The sequence below is a fragment of the Micromesistius poutassou genome, assembly GCF_964030765.1.
Source record: "Micromesistius poutassou genome assembly, chromosome: 4".
NCBI lineage: Eukaryota > Metazoa > Chordata > Actinopteri > Gadiformes > Gadidae > Micromesistius > Micromesistius poutassou.
Window position 1 is genome coordinate 15915591 of NC_140274.1, and position 15632 is coordinate 15931222.

Genomic DNA, 15632 nt, shown 5'->3' on the forward strand with positions numbered 1-15632 from the left:
TCCGCTGGAGCAAGGGTGGGCCAAGAGGAAGCAATACTGCTGAACGGGGAGTTAACGGTAACGCGGGTCGTAAACCCTTCAGCCCCTTAGCGACGTGAAAAACTGCAATGATGTTTGAATGCGCCGCAGCGCTACAGCCGTGATCCAGTCCGAAGAAAGCAAAACCCCCCCAAAAAAAAGCTTGTCTGAGAGGGTCGACTTAGAAACCCCAAAAACATGTCCTCTTCACATTCCCCGTGCAAGCTGTTGCTCTTCTCTGGGACAGAGAGCATGGACTCTGTCCATCTGTGTTCACATTTTTGGTTGTTTTTTTCATCTAAAAATGTTTTAACGTCTTTTTAACTTATATATCTATCCTGCACGTTCAGATGTGATGCCCCAATCCCCCATCTGGGAGGGAGCAGGGTAAACTACCGTGGGGCGTGGGGCGGCCAGAGGCCCTCAGTACCCGCGCCGGTTGCCCAGCGATCTCTGCGCTGCGTCACGTTCACAATGCGGACACCAGGTGACTTAATTAGGAGGGAGCAGAGCTCCGGGGCGCCGGCCGGCCGGCCCGCCCCCGGAGCAGATGTCCCGGACAAGGTCGGCCGCGCGGCGGTGACCGGAGCGACCCGGCGGCCGCTCGGCCTGGACACCGGAGCTCAGCTTCTTGCGTTTCACAGCTGCCCCCGCGCGGCTCGGGAGGGGGGGGCCCGGGGCCTGGGGCCCGGGCCCCGGGCGGCTGGGCGGATGTGAAAGAGAGCTCTTTGAAATCAAACGGTAGACTCGGCGAGAACGGGGAGAGGAGGAGGAGAAGGAGGAGGAGGAGGAGGAGGAGGAGGACAAAAAAATCTTTACAATCTTTTATAAATTGAAGGAGGGCTGCTGAGTTCAAAGCTATGAACCGGTAATCAATACCGCAGCTGGTCAGGCACAGAACAGGATATCAGAACGCCCGAAGAAGCGGAGAGTAAATCAGAGAGAGAGAGAGAGAGAGAGAGAGAGAGAGGTAAAGAGGCAAAGCGAGGAGAGGAGGAGGGCAGAGAAGGGAGCACTGTACTTCAAAGATAGAGGGGAAGAGAGAGAGAGAGAGAGAGAGAGGGTTTCGATGCCGCCTCTGACTGCTGGGGTCTGATTGCGTTTCCTAAAGCCCCGACATTTCTCGTGGGCCCAACAACATTGTTTTATGAATTGGCCTCGGAGACAGAAAATCAATGTGTTTTCATATTGGTAAACGAAGTGTACACGACTACAAAGAGTTTGGAGGGAACATTTGGACGAACAGCAAACAAGCAGTTTCACAAGTCATGCACCCTGCGCCCGGAATCACCCTAGCGCAACGTGTAGCCTCACAGCTAATTGTGAGACGGAGTCTCCGCACAGAGCACAAAAGCCCCGTACAGGGTGAGGCTTTGTTTACGGGGCGGCTATAGAGAATCAACCAGACGGATGTCATGTCAGCTGCTCCTGCAGCATTAAAAGATTCAGAGCTGACGGAGCGGACTGCAGGTCTGGGGAGGTGAGAAGAGAGTGGGATGTGTGCGAGTGAGTTGTCAGTGCAGTTGGCGGTGGTACACTTCATCAGTATGTTCACATGGGAAGGATGTTTACGAGGCAAATACCATCAGGGAATCGCAAGTAAACACACTCGATAATAACAGACGTTAGAAGGTTGAAATGAGGTGATCATTTTAACACAATGTTGTCGACCGTAAAACTACAGATTATCCATAAAAAAAAACGCCCTCGTTCTGTGCAGATCAGACAAGCCTTATCATGAGATCCCCATGAACATTGATCCACAAAAAAAAGTACATTAGTTAAAAAGCAAATCCCCCAAAAAAAAACAATTAAAAATCCAAACCGCCACACAGACATGAGAGACGTCTTCCCCCTGATGTGATGGCGATTGGCTCCACTCTATCCGATCCGCACATGATCGCTGGTCCCCGATACCCAGTAGGACACCAGATACGGTCCCCTTATGGCGCTCAAAATGGCTTCAGTGATGGGTTGGCTCATTCAACCCCCCCCCCCCCCGGTCCTCAGGAGGCAGCTTACCCTGCATGAGTGTGTAGAAGGTCCCGGAGGCGGACAGGTTGGTGGTGATGGTGATGTCCTCCTTGTTAGAGCCCTCAGCCTGCACACGGACACTGCTGTCCATGTCGGAGCGGTAGCTGCTCACCCGGCCCGTGGGGTGGGTGACGTTGGTCAGCCGGCCGTAGGAGTCGTACCTGGGGAAACAAGCGGAGGGATATGGGGTCAGATACGACGACTGAGATGTGGAGCAGAAGCTTTTTCTCCAGTTTTTTTCGTGAATGAGCAGTTGGGTGGTTTTGCATCGTGCTTATCAATCAAACTTTATTTGCATATCACTTTTCATACAAGCAAATGTAACACTAAGTGCTTACTACCAGTCCCCCCCCCAGCCCCCCCACAACACACCCAGAGATATTCACACATGTAAAAATAATCCCCCCCTCCACCTCACACCCATTCCCAAAGCGATAACTTTGTGAAAATAAGTAATTCATTAAATAAATGGATGAATAAGTTATTTAATTAAAAGCCTGATTAAAAAGATATGTTTTGAGTTTGCCCTTAAAAACATCAACACTCTCTGCGGCCAGTGGGTCATCAGGCAGGATGACTGATGATGACTCATGGACGACTAGTAGGTAGAATGCAGGGGTCTGACCTCGGAAAAAAACCACTGGACGATTATGGCCCTGCCTATTGTACAAACAAACACGAGTGATCTAACGGTTTCAGCCTTCAGAAGCTACTCCCAATGTCATTCAGTCAATGTCAATCTTAGCATTTTATTGGTTAAAATGTTTGCCAAATCACATCACAGTAGGTTTATTTGTCTGTATATGCTGTTTAAAGGCTTTTAGCGGGCCTTTGATTGCAGGTGCTCGGCAAATGTAACCAAACAAAGGAAGAGCATCAGACAGAGGTCATCCTGACCGGGCCGTTGATTGCATGACTAACGACATCACCACACACTAAATCGTCAGCCCACCGGCGACCCCAACCCCCTGAATTCCACTACAGGGGGTGCCATCCCTTCGGTCCGCTGTTTAAGCCCTTACAGTAGCGCTTAGTACGTTTTAACCGTCGGATGTGTGCGTTTACACATCTAGGTACTAGCATAAATAATTCAACGCAAAAAAAAAAGCTGACAGGTAATCACAACCAGGACGAAGGGAGCACACACCTCTTCGCTCGAGAGAAAAAAAACAAAAAAAAAAACGCTTATTAGTCTGGAAGATTAGTGCTATCACCTCATCTCATTATGCAGCCGAAGGAAACGGCGAGCGGTGAAGTGGAGGGAGCACCTCGGAGAGAGGGACGGCATCGCGCCGCGGCCCGCCCGCGCCGCTTCACCACACACACAAACACCGGTGGCCAGATTGTCTCATTTCTCCGAGAGGGAGCGCATGGGCGCGGAACAATTTGAAATCCTTCAGCTTGTCAGGGGGTTCAGAATGAGCGAGCGGTACATTACTTGAGCATGAAGCCCATTACCTGCGCGGTGAATACAGAGTGGAGGCTCGGCCGCGGCTCAACGCTGTCTGGTCTCGCTGTAATGAAACCCCCGCTAATAAATGAGAGGACTGGGAGCCGCTCGCTAGATGTTTCCTCTGCGCGTTCATCTCTAATTTTCAATATGGGAGTGGAAAAGGACAGCGGCAGAGGAGTCCTCCGCCAGTGGATAAATGTTATCTGATAGCGAGCCCTGCCCCGGGATACGGCGATGTGTGACCCCGGGCGTTGTGCATGGCCCGTGACGACGTACGGTTGCTAGCGGAAAATTCAAAACAGCCGTGAAGACGTTTTTATCTCCAGCGTTTGATTTCCCTCCATTACGTATCTCGTCGCTATGACTATTGTCATCCCATCTGAGGATCTCCCCCACCCCTGTTCGCACCACGAGAAATGTAATATTTAGCTTTCTGTAAACGGGAGCCGCCAGCCCTAAGTGTACTTAATGGACCCGGCAGACTGTACCCTGTCAGCGGCGCCCCGGACGCCATCGCTGCTCTGACAGTCCCCGGAAAAAACCCACAGCGTTCCCGGGCGCCTGCACACCCCGAACAAAGGAGCCAGTTCCCCGGAAAGAAATCTCATTCCACAGCAATACGGCGTGTCCTGCCTTGATCACTGACCCAAACTCCTGGGGCGTCTCAATTAGGGCCTCGAGCGAGAGGCCCCCCCTCCCCCCCCCCTTTTCCTCCCGGGGGCGCCGCGGCTGAGCCCTAATGGCTCCGGCCTGCTGCGAATCAGCTGTCTATTAACTCGCCTTGCCCGGACAAGAGGCCGTACAGGGGGCAGGCCGCTGAGCAGTCCCCGGAGCAATTGTTCTTCCCCTGGATGGCCGCGGGTCCATTTGGATCGCATCACCCTCCCGGGCCAGGCGCCTGCTCTCTGACCTTTCACACCCCGGGGGGCTCCACAACGGGCTGACCCACGCCATCACTCCGCCATCACCACCGCCCAGCCTCACCTCCTGACCCCCCTCCGGCACAGCCTGCCAACTCTGCTCTAGAATCTTCTAAATATGAACGTACAATGACCTCGTTTTTCTACTTCATTTCCCCCCCCCCCCCACTCCTCCTATTTGACTAAGGATGCTAACGAGCACAGGCAGCTCTATGAGGAGGGACGGAGGGAGACGTTCTATGCGAGTCACATATCGTCTCAATGACAGAATCAATGGAATCATTTGACGCTTAACTTCAGAGCGTCAGGGGGAAGGTTCTTCGCCGCTGCGAGCGCTTGGGCGGGCGGCCGCGTTACTTAACAATTGCGCAGCGGTCCGGCTAATTACAAAAATTACAATCCTCCCGCCTTGCTCGTATCATAAGACTGATTAGCTTTGCCGATACCCCCGGGCTCATCTCTTTATCCAGACAAGCACAAACATCACAGGGCCCCGGCGCGGCGTCTGCCCGCCGTAAAACCCGGAGCAGATCCGGTGGCACGAGGGGTTACCGCCGCGCGACGGCACTAGCGTGTAGTGTCCTCTGCGTGTTCCGCTCCGGCCTTTGCTACCAGGTTTTGTGGGTGACACCGAAATCATATTTAGTCCATAGGCCGAGACATTTAAGCACACGTTCATTAGTTTGTGGTGTGGAGTGGTGAGGCTGCGAGCGGGGAGATGAATGGCGCTGGCCCTCCTTCCGACATCCGCAAATTACGGCTTTGACCCTCCGGTGGCGGGGTGACCTTCAAAGCTAATTATGCAAAGAAAACAGCATTTGTATTATGATGTCTGAATGAAGTATGGGCGGTGGAGATCGCTCGCAGGAACATACGAACTGATAATAATACCATATTGAACGCTGTTTGTTCTTTTTTTGTTCTTCATCTCTTTGAGTGATGTGCGTGATTATAGTTCTTATTGCGAGGACTGTGTGTTTGGTTGAAGGACACATCGAGGGCAGATGTGCGGGGCAGACGTATGGTTGAAAAACTGAAGAGGTAGAACAAGCAACACTATAGCACAGGTATTTGTTCAACGTTGCGGTTGTGGAGGCCATTGGAGGAAAATGAAATCCAACAGGCAGACAAAAGCCACCTATAGCTGCCTGAGCTGCACATTATGCATTCTGCCTTGAACTCCAATGTGTGTGTTAGCGTAGCCCCACAGCTGCTGCTGAGCCACCCTGTCTGTATGCTAATCACAGTATAAACATGATGTACAGATCCTCCCGTCCTCGTGTAGCATTCTAGGTGTACGAACAAAAAAAGGAAACAAAAAAACCTCCAGTTTCCCCGCTCTCCATATTTTAATCTCAGGAAAAATCCTTTCTGTGCTAATCGGTTTGTGTTTTGTTTCGCTGTTCTGCTCTACAAAGCAGTGAGGACACATTTTTAAGGGAAATTCAAAAGGAAAATAACTAAAGGGAGCTTTGACTACCCGTTGGGGGTTTCGCAAGCCCGTGGGCGCATCACTCTACCTTTCTAAATATCTCCACGCATGGCTGAATTAGCTCAATTTCCACATTATCTCTTCTGGATTCTTTTGCACCATCCTCCGTACCGCTGTCGCTGACGACAAGAAAATCAAACACGGGTGATAAACGCCTGCTTGGATTAATCAAAGCATCCGGCTATGTGTCAAAGTGTTCCTCTCCTCCAGTGAGGTGTAACAGATGCCTGACCAGCCCATCTGTTTAATCACACGTTTTTTGAGGAATACCCAGTTAGCCATGGATCCCTTAGGGTACCCAGGCATTAGCTGACTCTGACTGCCTCTATAGAACAGAAAAAAAAAAAAACTCTGAACGCTCTCTGAATGTCTTCCAGCAGCGCCGGAGAGAGTGAGATGACGCAATAGTTCCCTCTCGTCGATTTTGACCCAATCAACTCCTCCCCTGTGGCTATCTCATTATGCTTACACTAGCATGTAGCCTCAAGCCGCCCAGGGCTGGGCAAAAAAAAAAACTAGCTTGGCAAAAGCTATATGTTTTTCATGAAGCGCATAAATCCTGGAAAGCGATGAAGATGATGTGCACAGTCTGTCACCCAGAGTGGAGGTAGAGACACAATGAGTAACCCATCACCACCAGTAATCTCATTTGGAATGATAACAGCAAATAGGATTACATGTACAGCAACACAGACCTTGTGTTCTGAATGACAAACACTCACAGGCAAAAGGAAGGGGCTTGTGTGTCGTAATGCTTGACTCAGACGTAGGAAGGAGTTCTCAAACTGCTACTTAACACTCTTAGCATATTTGGCAGGTACTTTTTGCATGTTTTTTTGGGCATTATGTTCACATCCTGCACACCCCAGCGGAAACCTGTGATAAGGACATCTTATTCCCGCTAACCAACTGTTGGGTATAAAAACTCCAGGGACATGATGAGACTTTAAGCACACATCTGGGACTCCTAACTCTCTTCTAAATCTAACTCAATGTGCCAGACTCTAGCGCGACGACGAAGGGGAACTTTCGAAGATAGACCAAAAAAAAGTAAACTCACTCGTAAAACGTGGTCCATCCGTTCTCATTGGTCTTGGTGGCCAGCAGCCCCGAGCTCCCGTGGTAGGTCATCACCGCCAGCTCCTGGCCCTGGGCTGCGATGGTTTTCAGGGCGTTGTTGGTGCCCACCGTGAACCAGAAGGTCTGCCCGTCCGGCACCATGAGCCACAGGGGCATGCCCGTGGTGTCCCGGCGAATGGTCACCAGGTTCTTGTTCTTGTCCACAATGGTGGCCAGGTCCCCCTGGCCCGAGTACGTCAGGTTGTAGAGGTGGTCCCCGGTGGTCAGGCTCTGGGTATAGATGTGGCTGCCGTTGGCGTCAAACAGGTAGAGCTCGTCGTGGATGGGCGACGAAACCTCGTACATGTTGAGCGGGTTCAGGTAGGGCTTGTTCTTGCGCACAAACCGGATGCGGATGTTGGCCAGGTCGGCGATGAACAGCTCGCCGTCGGGCGACACGGCCAGGGACGACGGCGCGTTGAGCTTGGCGTCCTTGGCGTAGCCCTCGTCGCCCGAGTAGCAGTCGCAGTTGGCGTCGTTCTTGCAGTCGCAGCCGCTGGCCGCGCCCGCCACCAGCGAGATCTCGCCGTTGGTGGACACCTGGCGCACGCGGTTGATCTTCTTCTCGTCCGACTCGGCGATGTACAGGACGCCGGTGTGCGACACGGCCAGGGCGTTGGCCGACTCCAGAGTGGCGTGGATGGCCACCTTGCTCAGCAGGAAGTGGTCGATGCCCGGGACCTGGCAGTGCATGGGCCGCCCGGCTATGATGCGCACCTGGTGGTTCTCCGAGATCTGCAGCACCACGTTGTTGTCCAGCACGTACAGCGAGTTGTCCAGGGGGCTCACCGCCAGGTCGGTGGGCCACTCCAGACGCACCTGAGAGGACACACGCACGCACACGCACACACACACACACACACACACACACACGCACGCACACACGCACGCACACACACACACACACCGAAAAGATATCAGCTCACTGGAAGAAGAACTAGGCCATGCACTTATTGATCAGAACATTTTTCATTTTAAGGTAAACATTTTGAGGTAAACAGTCCGTCGTGGAAAAAAGGGGGTCGTTGAAAAGTGCATACAAAACCGAAAGAGGTGTCCCTTATCTCAAAGCTTAGCCAGAATGCAAAGGCCTCTTTATATTCTCTTTTCCGGGAAGAAATGATCTGATAAGGCGGAAAATATCAGGCCGGCACGCTTTTAACGGAGGAAAACAAATACATGATTTTTGAGATGGGAGCTGATCAGGGCAGCAGCGGGCGAGCACTAGGAGAGAGGAGATGTGTCAAACGATCTGATTAACCCCCCCTCAAAAACAACCGCCATTGTTACCTTTCACGCTGGCTGTCTTGAGCCTCGGCCAGCACATCCATCTCATCCCCAGAGAGCCCATCTCCTACTTAAGGGCTATTCATTACGAGATGCACGAAGACAACGGGGGGCCGTGCACATGAACCGGGGGACGCGCTCAACAAACGCAAGCTCCATCAATCTCTTACCTCCCAAAATCATGACTCATTGTTCTGCGAAGAATGCATCCTGGTTGCTAACAAGAGGAAATGATTGTACTCATCCAATTGGATGGTCTCCTCTGCACTTGAGCCCAGGGGGACTTCTCAGGAACATAATACCGACAGTCTCATTTCAATGGCGGACAAAAAAAAAAAAAGGAGCCTGATTAAAAACCTTGTCCTTATTTGCGGGAAATTACAATGAGGAGGTCGTATTCTTGGTGACCCATTATGGCGGCAGTCTAGGCATTGATTTGGAAAGGCTCATCCTGAAACTTGGAAACAGGAATGGGTGTAAAATTACCCAGCAATCACCATGCTTCAGTAATCTTTCATAATGATGTGGTAATGTCACGTTCACAAACCCCGGGCCGTGGAGAGAGCAGTCTTCGGAGAGGGTTGTTCTTTCATAATGTGGCGTAAACTATTGCTATGAATGTTAAGAAGAATTGAACATATTCTGACGATTATAATGCATATAAATGAGTGGAACAAATTACCATGATGCACAATGTCCTAGATGGGTGTTGGGCGTTGTGACAGCTCTGGGGGAGCCAGCGCAATTCAGAAATGGAGTGAGCAACCCTCGGTGGCATCGATTCAACTATTACTCAGCCAATAAATAAATGTAACATGTTTTTTGAATACAATCTAGTCATTTGTAGATTAAAAAGTCACAGGCAAATAGAAAATTGTCCCTGGTTAAGCACTTTGTATTGCTCTTTTGCACAAAAAAAACCCAATGTCATTTATTAAACATTTGATCCAGCATCACTTGCACTTTGTTTGAGTCACTACTTTAGAGGGCATAATTACCGCAGGACCTCACGACGCATCACAGTTAAGGAACACACAGTTAAGGATCTGTCTTATGATCTACACAGAGTCTCTGACTCACACTCCTTATTGTTCCATTTAGCGGCTGGATGGGAACCTCTGAGATCCTGCAGCAGTGAGTACATCTCCTTTGTGTCTCTCTGCAGCGCTGGATATCCCTGTCCTACCTGTGACTGGCATAAGCCTCACAGCTCTAAACCCACCTACTTACCCCCCGCCCCCACCCCGCCACGACACACAATAGAGGAGTACACAAGGAGGCATATCTTTAGCCCCGGCCACAAACAGACAGCCCACAGCCCACTCGCTTTTTTCCGTCTTTTCCACACGCGTGTGTGTGTGTGTGTGTTGCTGAAATTGCTTTTAACTTGGCCACCGAAAGGGGGGATATTTCCAATTTCTTAAAACCTATTTCTTGTCAACACCAGTGGTTAAATATTTCATGAGCCACGGTGTGTGGGAGGGACCCAGGGGAGACGTGCTGTAAGGAGGGCTTCACACTGCTGGGAAAATGGGGGGGATATTTCCCCAGCTGCCGTCCCAGTCCCACTATCGACCACGCAATCATTCCCGGCTCCATTGTGCTCCGGCGCGTCAGCTGTCACGTGGGTGCCGGCACCCGGAGTCGCCGACCGACCGACCGACCGACCGACCGACCGACAGACAGACCCTTGGATTTAAAGCACAGTTATTCCACCGGCGCCGTAAATGGCTTTCCATTCCGTAAGCTGTCCCCCTGCTCTAGTCTTATCGGAGTGATGTCCGTCTGCATCCGTCGGCCCCGATCCCAAGTCCTCCTCGGGTTTCAACTGTGCGTTGTCACGGGAGACGAGGTGAAGCTTTCCGAAAGCTTACTTAACAGCCTCAAACTTGCATCCTTATGAATGTATTGGGAGGCAATGGTATACGTGTTCAAATATGCACAATTATATGATAATATATACATATATAGTCATTTGCATTAAAGGGGCAAGGGGGGTTTGGCGAGCCCTTTCCACGGCTGTAAATTAAAACGGTCACAGCCTTAAAATAACAAGTGGCGGGACCTAAAGACCCTCGATTGGAGCATAATTATGGTAAAATATTTCCCGCCGAGGTCACACTCTTGACCTTGCACATTAAGACGGCACTGAGCAGGGTTATGATTATTAATAAAACCACCAAGGCAACATAGCATATGGAGGGGTGGAGCTCCGAAAGGTCACCGCGCTGTGTTCACCATCAGCGCGTCCTCCGCCCAGGTGGAGACGCTCAGGCCTGTCGAGAGCCGCAAACCCATGACCTCTTCGTTCATTTTATGAATTCATTTTTATTTTATTTTATTTTATTTTATTTATTATTTTTTGATTTCTAATACAGTCCTGTACGTTATGAACGTGATGAATTAATGATCGCATTTCATCAGCAGGAGAGGAAAAAATCCATCCACCCAAAAATCCATCCACTGTATTAGTAAAGCTCTTTATCACAGTTACAGCCTCAAATGGCTTCAGAGGCCCATATCACACCACAGCCCCTAACCCTCAGCCCTTCAAAGACAAGGAAAAGCTCAAAGGGAAGAAGCCTTGAGATTGATCAATATGATCAAGTTATATCGTGATATGTCTTTCAGCCATATCGCCCAGGCTTAGGATGGGGTGATGGTGGTGGTGGTGGTGGTGGTGGTGGTAGCGCTGGTAGAGGTGGGGTTAGAGGTGGTGTTAGAAATGTGGATCGTCAGAGTGGTGGTGGGATTGACAGTGGTGTTTTTTTTGGGGGGGTGGGGGGGGGGGGGGGTTTATGATAGTGTTGTTGTTGTTGTTGCTAGTTGGGTAGGTAGGGTTGGTGGCGGTGGATAGATGATGGAGATGGTAGTGGTGGTGGAGTGGATGGAATCAGGGAGGGAGGCAGGCGAGAGAGAGCGAGAGAGAGAGAGAGAGAGAGAGAGAGAGAGAGAGAGAGAGAGAGAGAGAGAGAGAGAGAGAGAGGAGCTAATAAAGAGAGAGAGAGAAGGAGAGAGAGAAGGAGAGAGAGAGAGAGAGAGAGAGAGAGAGAGAGAGAGAAGGAGAGAGCGAGGGGCTGGGAGATGGGGCGGAGGTGGAAGCCGGGCGGAGGGTCTCTGGGGGTTGGGCTCGGACAGCTGGAGGCTTTGCTCTTCTCTGAATACATCATTTCACACACAAAAGCCTTCATCCGCTGGCATCCCGGCCCCCCGGGCCCTGCTTGCTAGTCCTGCTGGAGAACATGCAACACGCAGGGCAGGAAACAACCCAGTGGTAGCCCCTAACCCCGGAGCAGCCTGGCCCCCCGCCCCCCTCGCTCTCTCCCTCTCTCCCTCCCACCCTCCCTTTCTCTCTCTGGATGACAGTTAGAAGCTCCAGGTGCCCACACATGCCACCAATGCTACAAGCACTGTACACAGGCATACATATGTAATTGACATATGCTTGAAAAATATATTTATATATATATATATATATAAATATATATATATTTATATAGGATAAGCCTAACGAGAGAGAAAGAGAGAGCGAGAGAGCGAGAGAGCGAGAGAGAGAGAGAGAGAGAGAGAGAGAGAGAGAGAGAGAGAGAGAGAGAGAGAGAGATACATAGATCATTCGATCCATAGATAGATAAGAAAAATGTTATTTTGTGTCAAAAATGTAGCCTTGGGAGCCTATTTGCGGAACTGGATTGCATAAATCGCATGTTTCATGCAATTTCTTGGTTGTATCTTCATGGTTGAATGTACTCATTCTCAATATTTAGCATTAAGCATATGAATGCGACATATAGTCACGTAGTATCTCTTCCTATCAAAAATAAAACGGAGGCCACACACTGCATTAAATATGTTGCATGTGGGACTAAGCGAGTGGGAGATTTACGCAAGTGAAATGAAATATGGCAGAAAGACTAGACCCTCAACACAGGAGTCACCCGACTTGGGGACAAGTGACCTCACAGCTCAGCAGGAAGTGACCTCAGAGTCATGACCTTGCCTGGGGGAGAATTCCATCTGGTCGGGTAACGTGTGTGAGTTTGTATTGGTGCGTGTGTGTGTGTGTGTGTCTGAGTGTATCGATGCCTGCGTGTGTATGTGAGTCTATCCCTGCCATGTTTATGGGACTCAATGACACCGTTCCTATACAGTGTGGTGTGTGTGTGTGTGTGTGTGTGTGTGTGTGTGTGTGTGTGTGTGTGTGTGTGTGTGTGTATGTGTTAGTGTGCGTTTGTGTGTGTGTGCGTGTGTGTGCGATGGGTCAATTGCCTGCTCTCCCTGCAGCTATAGGCCAACGGTTCAGCACATTAAGTTGTGACCGGGTCAGTCAGACATACGGGACACCCAGCCCTTGACGTGGACATCAAGCAATCTGGTTCAAGGGTCACCTCCTATACCCTCCATTCCACCACCACCACATCACCATGCCAACTGCTCGTCTCGTCTCCGTTCCTCTGCTGTTTTTTTCCTGAACCAGGAGACTGCCGTTTTAATACTATTGTGATTTACCGCACCGGACCACACCTTTTTGTATTGTCGGCTACTTTGTCTGCATCCATAATCTCTTGGACCAATTATATCGCAGCCTTCAGCCCAGATCACGCCTGTCCCTTTACGTGGTGTGCGGAGCTGCCCTATGTGCTTAGACGCCTGCACTTTGTAAAAACAATTTACCAACACTGAGTGTAGAAAGCTGTGAATCCAATCAGTGCTCACTGGCCTCAGGCTCTGGCAGTCCCTATTCGCCTACTCGGGAGGAAACACCTGCTAGTTACGATATTCCAACATTCAGAACACGTTGTTACGGGCTACGCTTCGGATCCCATTTTGCACTGTGAAAATTCATCTTTGATAGTACGCTTGATATCAAATTGCTAGCATGCTAACATTCAAATCACATTGCTAGAAGGCCAAAATTTCACATTGTGATCAAGCTACAGGCTAAACGAACCAAACACTTCACAGAGCAAGCCTTTAACTAGGCTAAGCTCATGGACCACGGAGCCAGGTTGGTATCTATGGGCAACAGGAACGAGATACTCTCTGACACTTATGGTTCGGAGGCTAGAACTTCCAAGGCCATAGTTTATGAGGAAGACAATCATCCCGACAGCAATATCAAAGGCAGGTTATATAAAACCCAACACTGTTCAGAAGAAAAATAAATAAATTAGGTAAAGAAAGTATTTCCTACAATGCTGGAAGGACCCTTGGCTGGGATTACCTCCTTAATACAGCTTGAATATCCAGTAAATACCCTCGGATTAAAGACTCAATTATACTACTTACGTCAAATATCCAGGGGGATCTACACTGGTGTTTGCATTTATGGTTCTGTGTTGGGGATTCTGGGTGCCGTCCACCAAGAAGATTGCCAAAAGTCACACATTCCGGGACATCTGGTGATCTTTAAGAGGTGAAGATGATGTGTGTGTAATATTAACTTAAAACGGGAAAAAAGTAGTCAATCCTAAATTGGAAAACGTAACATTGCTTGTATTGCTCACGGAGTAAGTGATGAGTTCATTCAAAAATGTCCGTGCCACCACGCTGGGGCTTATTGGTTGGCCTGGTGCAACTTAAGTTTGCATGCTGAAATGTTTGCTGTAACCAGCGGAGGAGTGAGGGGAGGAGTGAGGGGGAGGAGCGAGGGGGAGGAGTGAGGGGGAGGAGTGAGGGGGAGGAGCGAGGGGGAGGAGTGAGGGGGAGGAGCGAGGGGGAGGAGCGAGGGGGAGGAGTGAGGGGGAGGAGTGAGGGGGAGGAGTGAGGGGGAGGAGTGAGGGGGAGGAGCGAGGGGGAGGAGTGAGGGGGAGGAGCGAGGGGGAGGAGTGAGGGGGAGGAGTGAGGGGGAGGAGTGAGGGGGAGGAGTGAGGGGGAGGAGCGAGGGGGAGGAGTGAGGGGGAGGAGTGAGGGGGAGGAGCGAGGGGGAGGAGCGAGGGGGGAGGAGTGAGGGGGAGGAGCGAGGGGGAGGAGTGAGGGGGGAGGAGTGAGGGGGAGGAGCGAGGGGGAGGAGTGAGGGGGAGGAGCGAGGGCGCAGGGGGCGAGGGCAGGAGCGAGGAGGGGGCTTGGGGGTCTCACCTGTGAGATGTCCATCACGGCGTCACAGCTCAGGGGGCGGGCGGAGGTGAGGTCGTTGAAGCCCAGGAGGGTGGAGATGATGCCGTTCTGGTCGATCCGACGGATCATGGTGCCGTCCACGAAGAAGACGATGCCATACTTATCCACGGTGATGCCTGCAAATATAACAACAGGGCATCAGCGCCGGGGTCGGCCGCGCAGGAGGAGCTGTCAGGCGTTTTGTTTGGAGGTGAGTTATGACACGGGAAGGGAGGCCAGCGCGCTGTAAAATATAACACCGGCATTGATTTTCTCCTGTCAATAACAAAGCACAACGGAGACATCAAACCAGATGAGGACTACCGATCGATCCGCGCAGCAATTCGGACAATCCCCTTTACTTAGATTAACGGTTGGGAAAACCTACAAACGTCATTGAGTCCGTTCGGACTGGTTCAACAGGCGGGGAAGAGGAGCCAGCGGCGAGGATCTGAGATCTACACAGACGGATGCCAGATGCTTTGGTCCCGTCGCAGATTGCGGATTGCAGATTGCGGGCTGTATATTTCTGGGTATTCATTACCATCTACAAGAGGAGGACAGAGGACGTGAGCCACGTGACCTTATGACTGGCGAAATAGGTCCAAACTAAATACACAATAAACTTGATAGATCCTATCCCAATACACTCAACTGAATAGGTCCGAACTTAATACACAATCAACTTGATAGATCCTATCCCAATACACTCAACTAAATAGGTCCGAACTTAATACACAATCAACTTGATAGATCCTATCCCAATACACTATCAACTAAATAGGTCCAAACCCAACATCTAAAGAGATTTAAACCGAAATCCTATCCAGAGGTGTGTGTGTTGTGTGTGTCTTTGTGTGTATGTGTGTGTATGTGTGTGTGTGTGTGTGTGTGTGTGTGAGGTATGTTTGCATCTTTGTGTGTGTGTGTGTGTGTGTGTGTGTGTGTGTGTGTGTGTGTGTGTGTGTGTGTGTGTGTGCAGGTGTGTGCAGGTATGTGCGTATCTGTGTGTTTGTGTGCGTGTGTGTGTGTGTGTGTGTGTGTGTGTGTGTGTGTGTGTGTGTGTGTGTGCGTGTGTGCGCGTGTGCGCGAGTGTGTGCGTGCGTCAGGGTAAATCGACACTGCTCACTGCTTGAAAATGACCGTGGCTCACAAGGCGGCAGGCTGCGAGGGTTTGAAAGCGAAAGCGAAAATAGAAAGCAGCGAGCGAGGA

General features: G+C 50.6%; 1 protein-coding gene across 1 annotated transcript in view; it reads right to left on the reverse strand.

Annotated features, from left to right (window-relative positions):
* tenm4 (teneurin transmembrane protein 4) overlaps positions 1-15632 on the reverse strand; it is a gene marked incomplete at both ends in the record, with an annotated part of 141580 nt that overhangs the window by 15271 nt on the left and 110677 nt on the right. The window contains 5 exon segments of the mRNA XM_084466371.1: positions 580-721; positions 1475-1490; positions 2041-2213; positions 6978-7855; positions 14402-14556. Of these exon segments, the coding sequence (XP_084322497.1) occupies positions 580-721; positions 1475-1490; positions 2041-2213; positions 6978-7855; positions 14402-14556 (1364 nt within the window).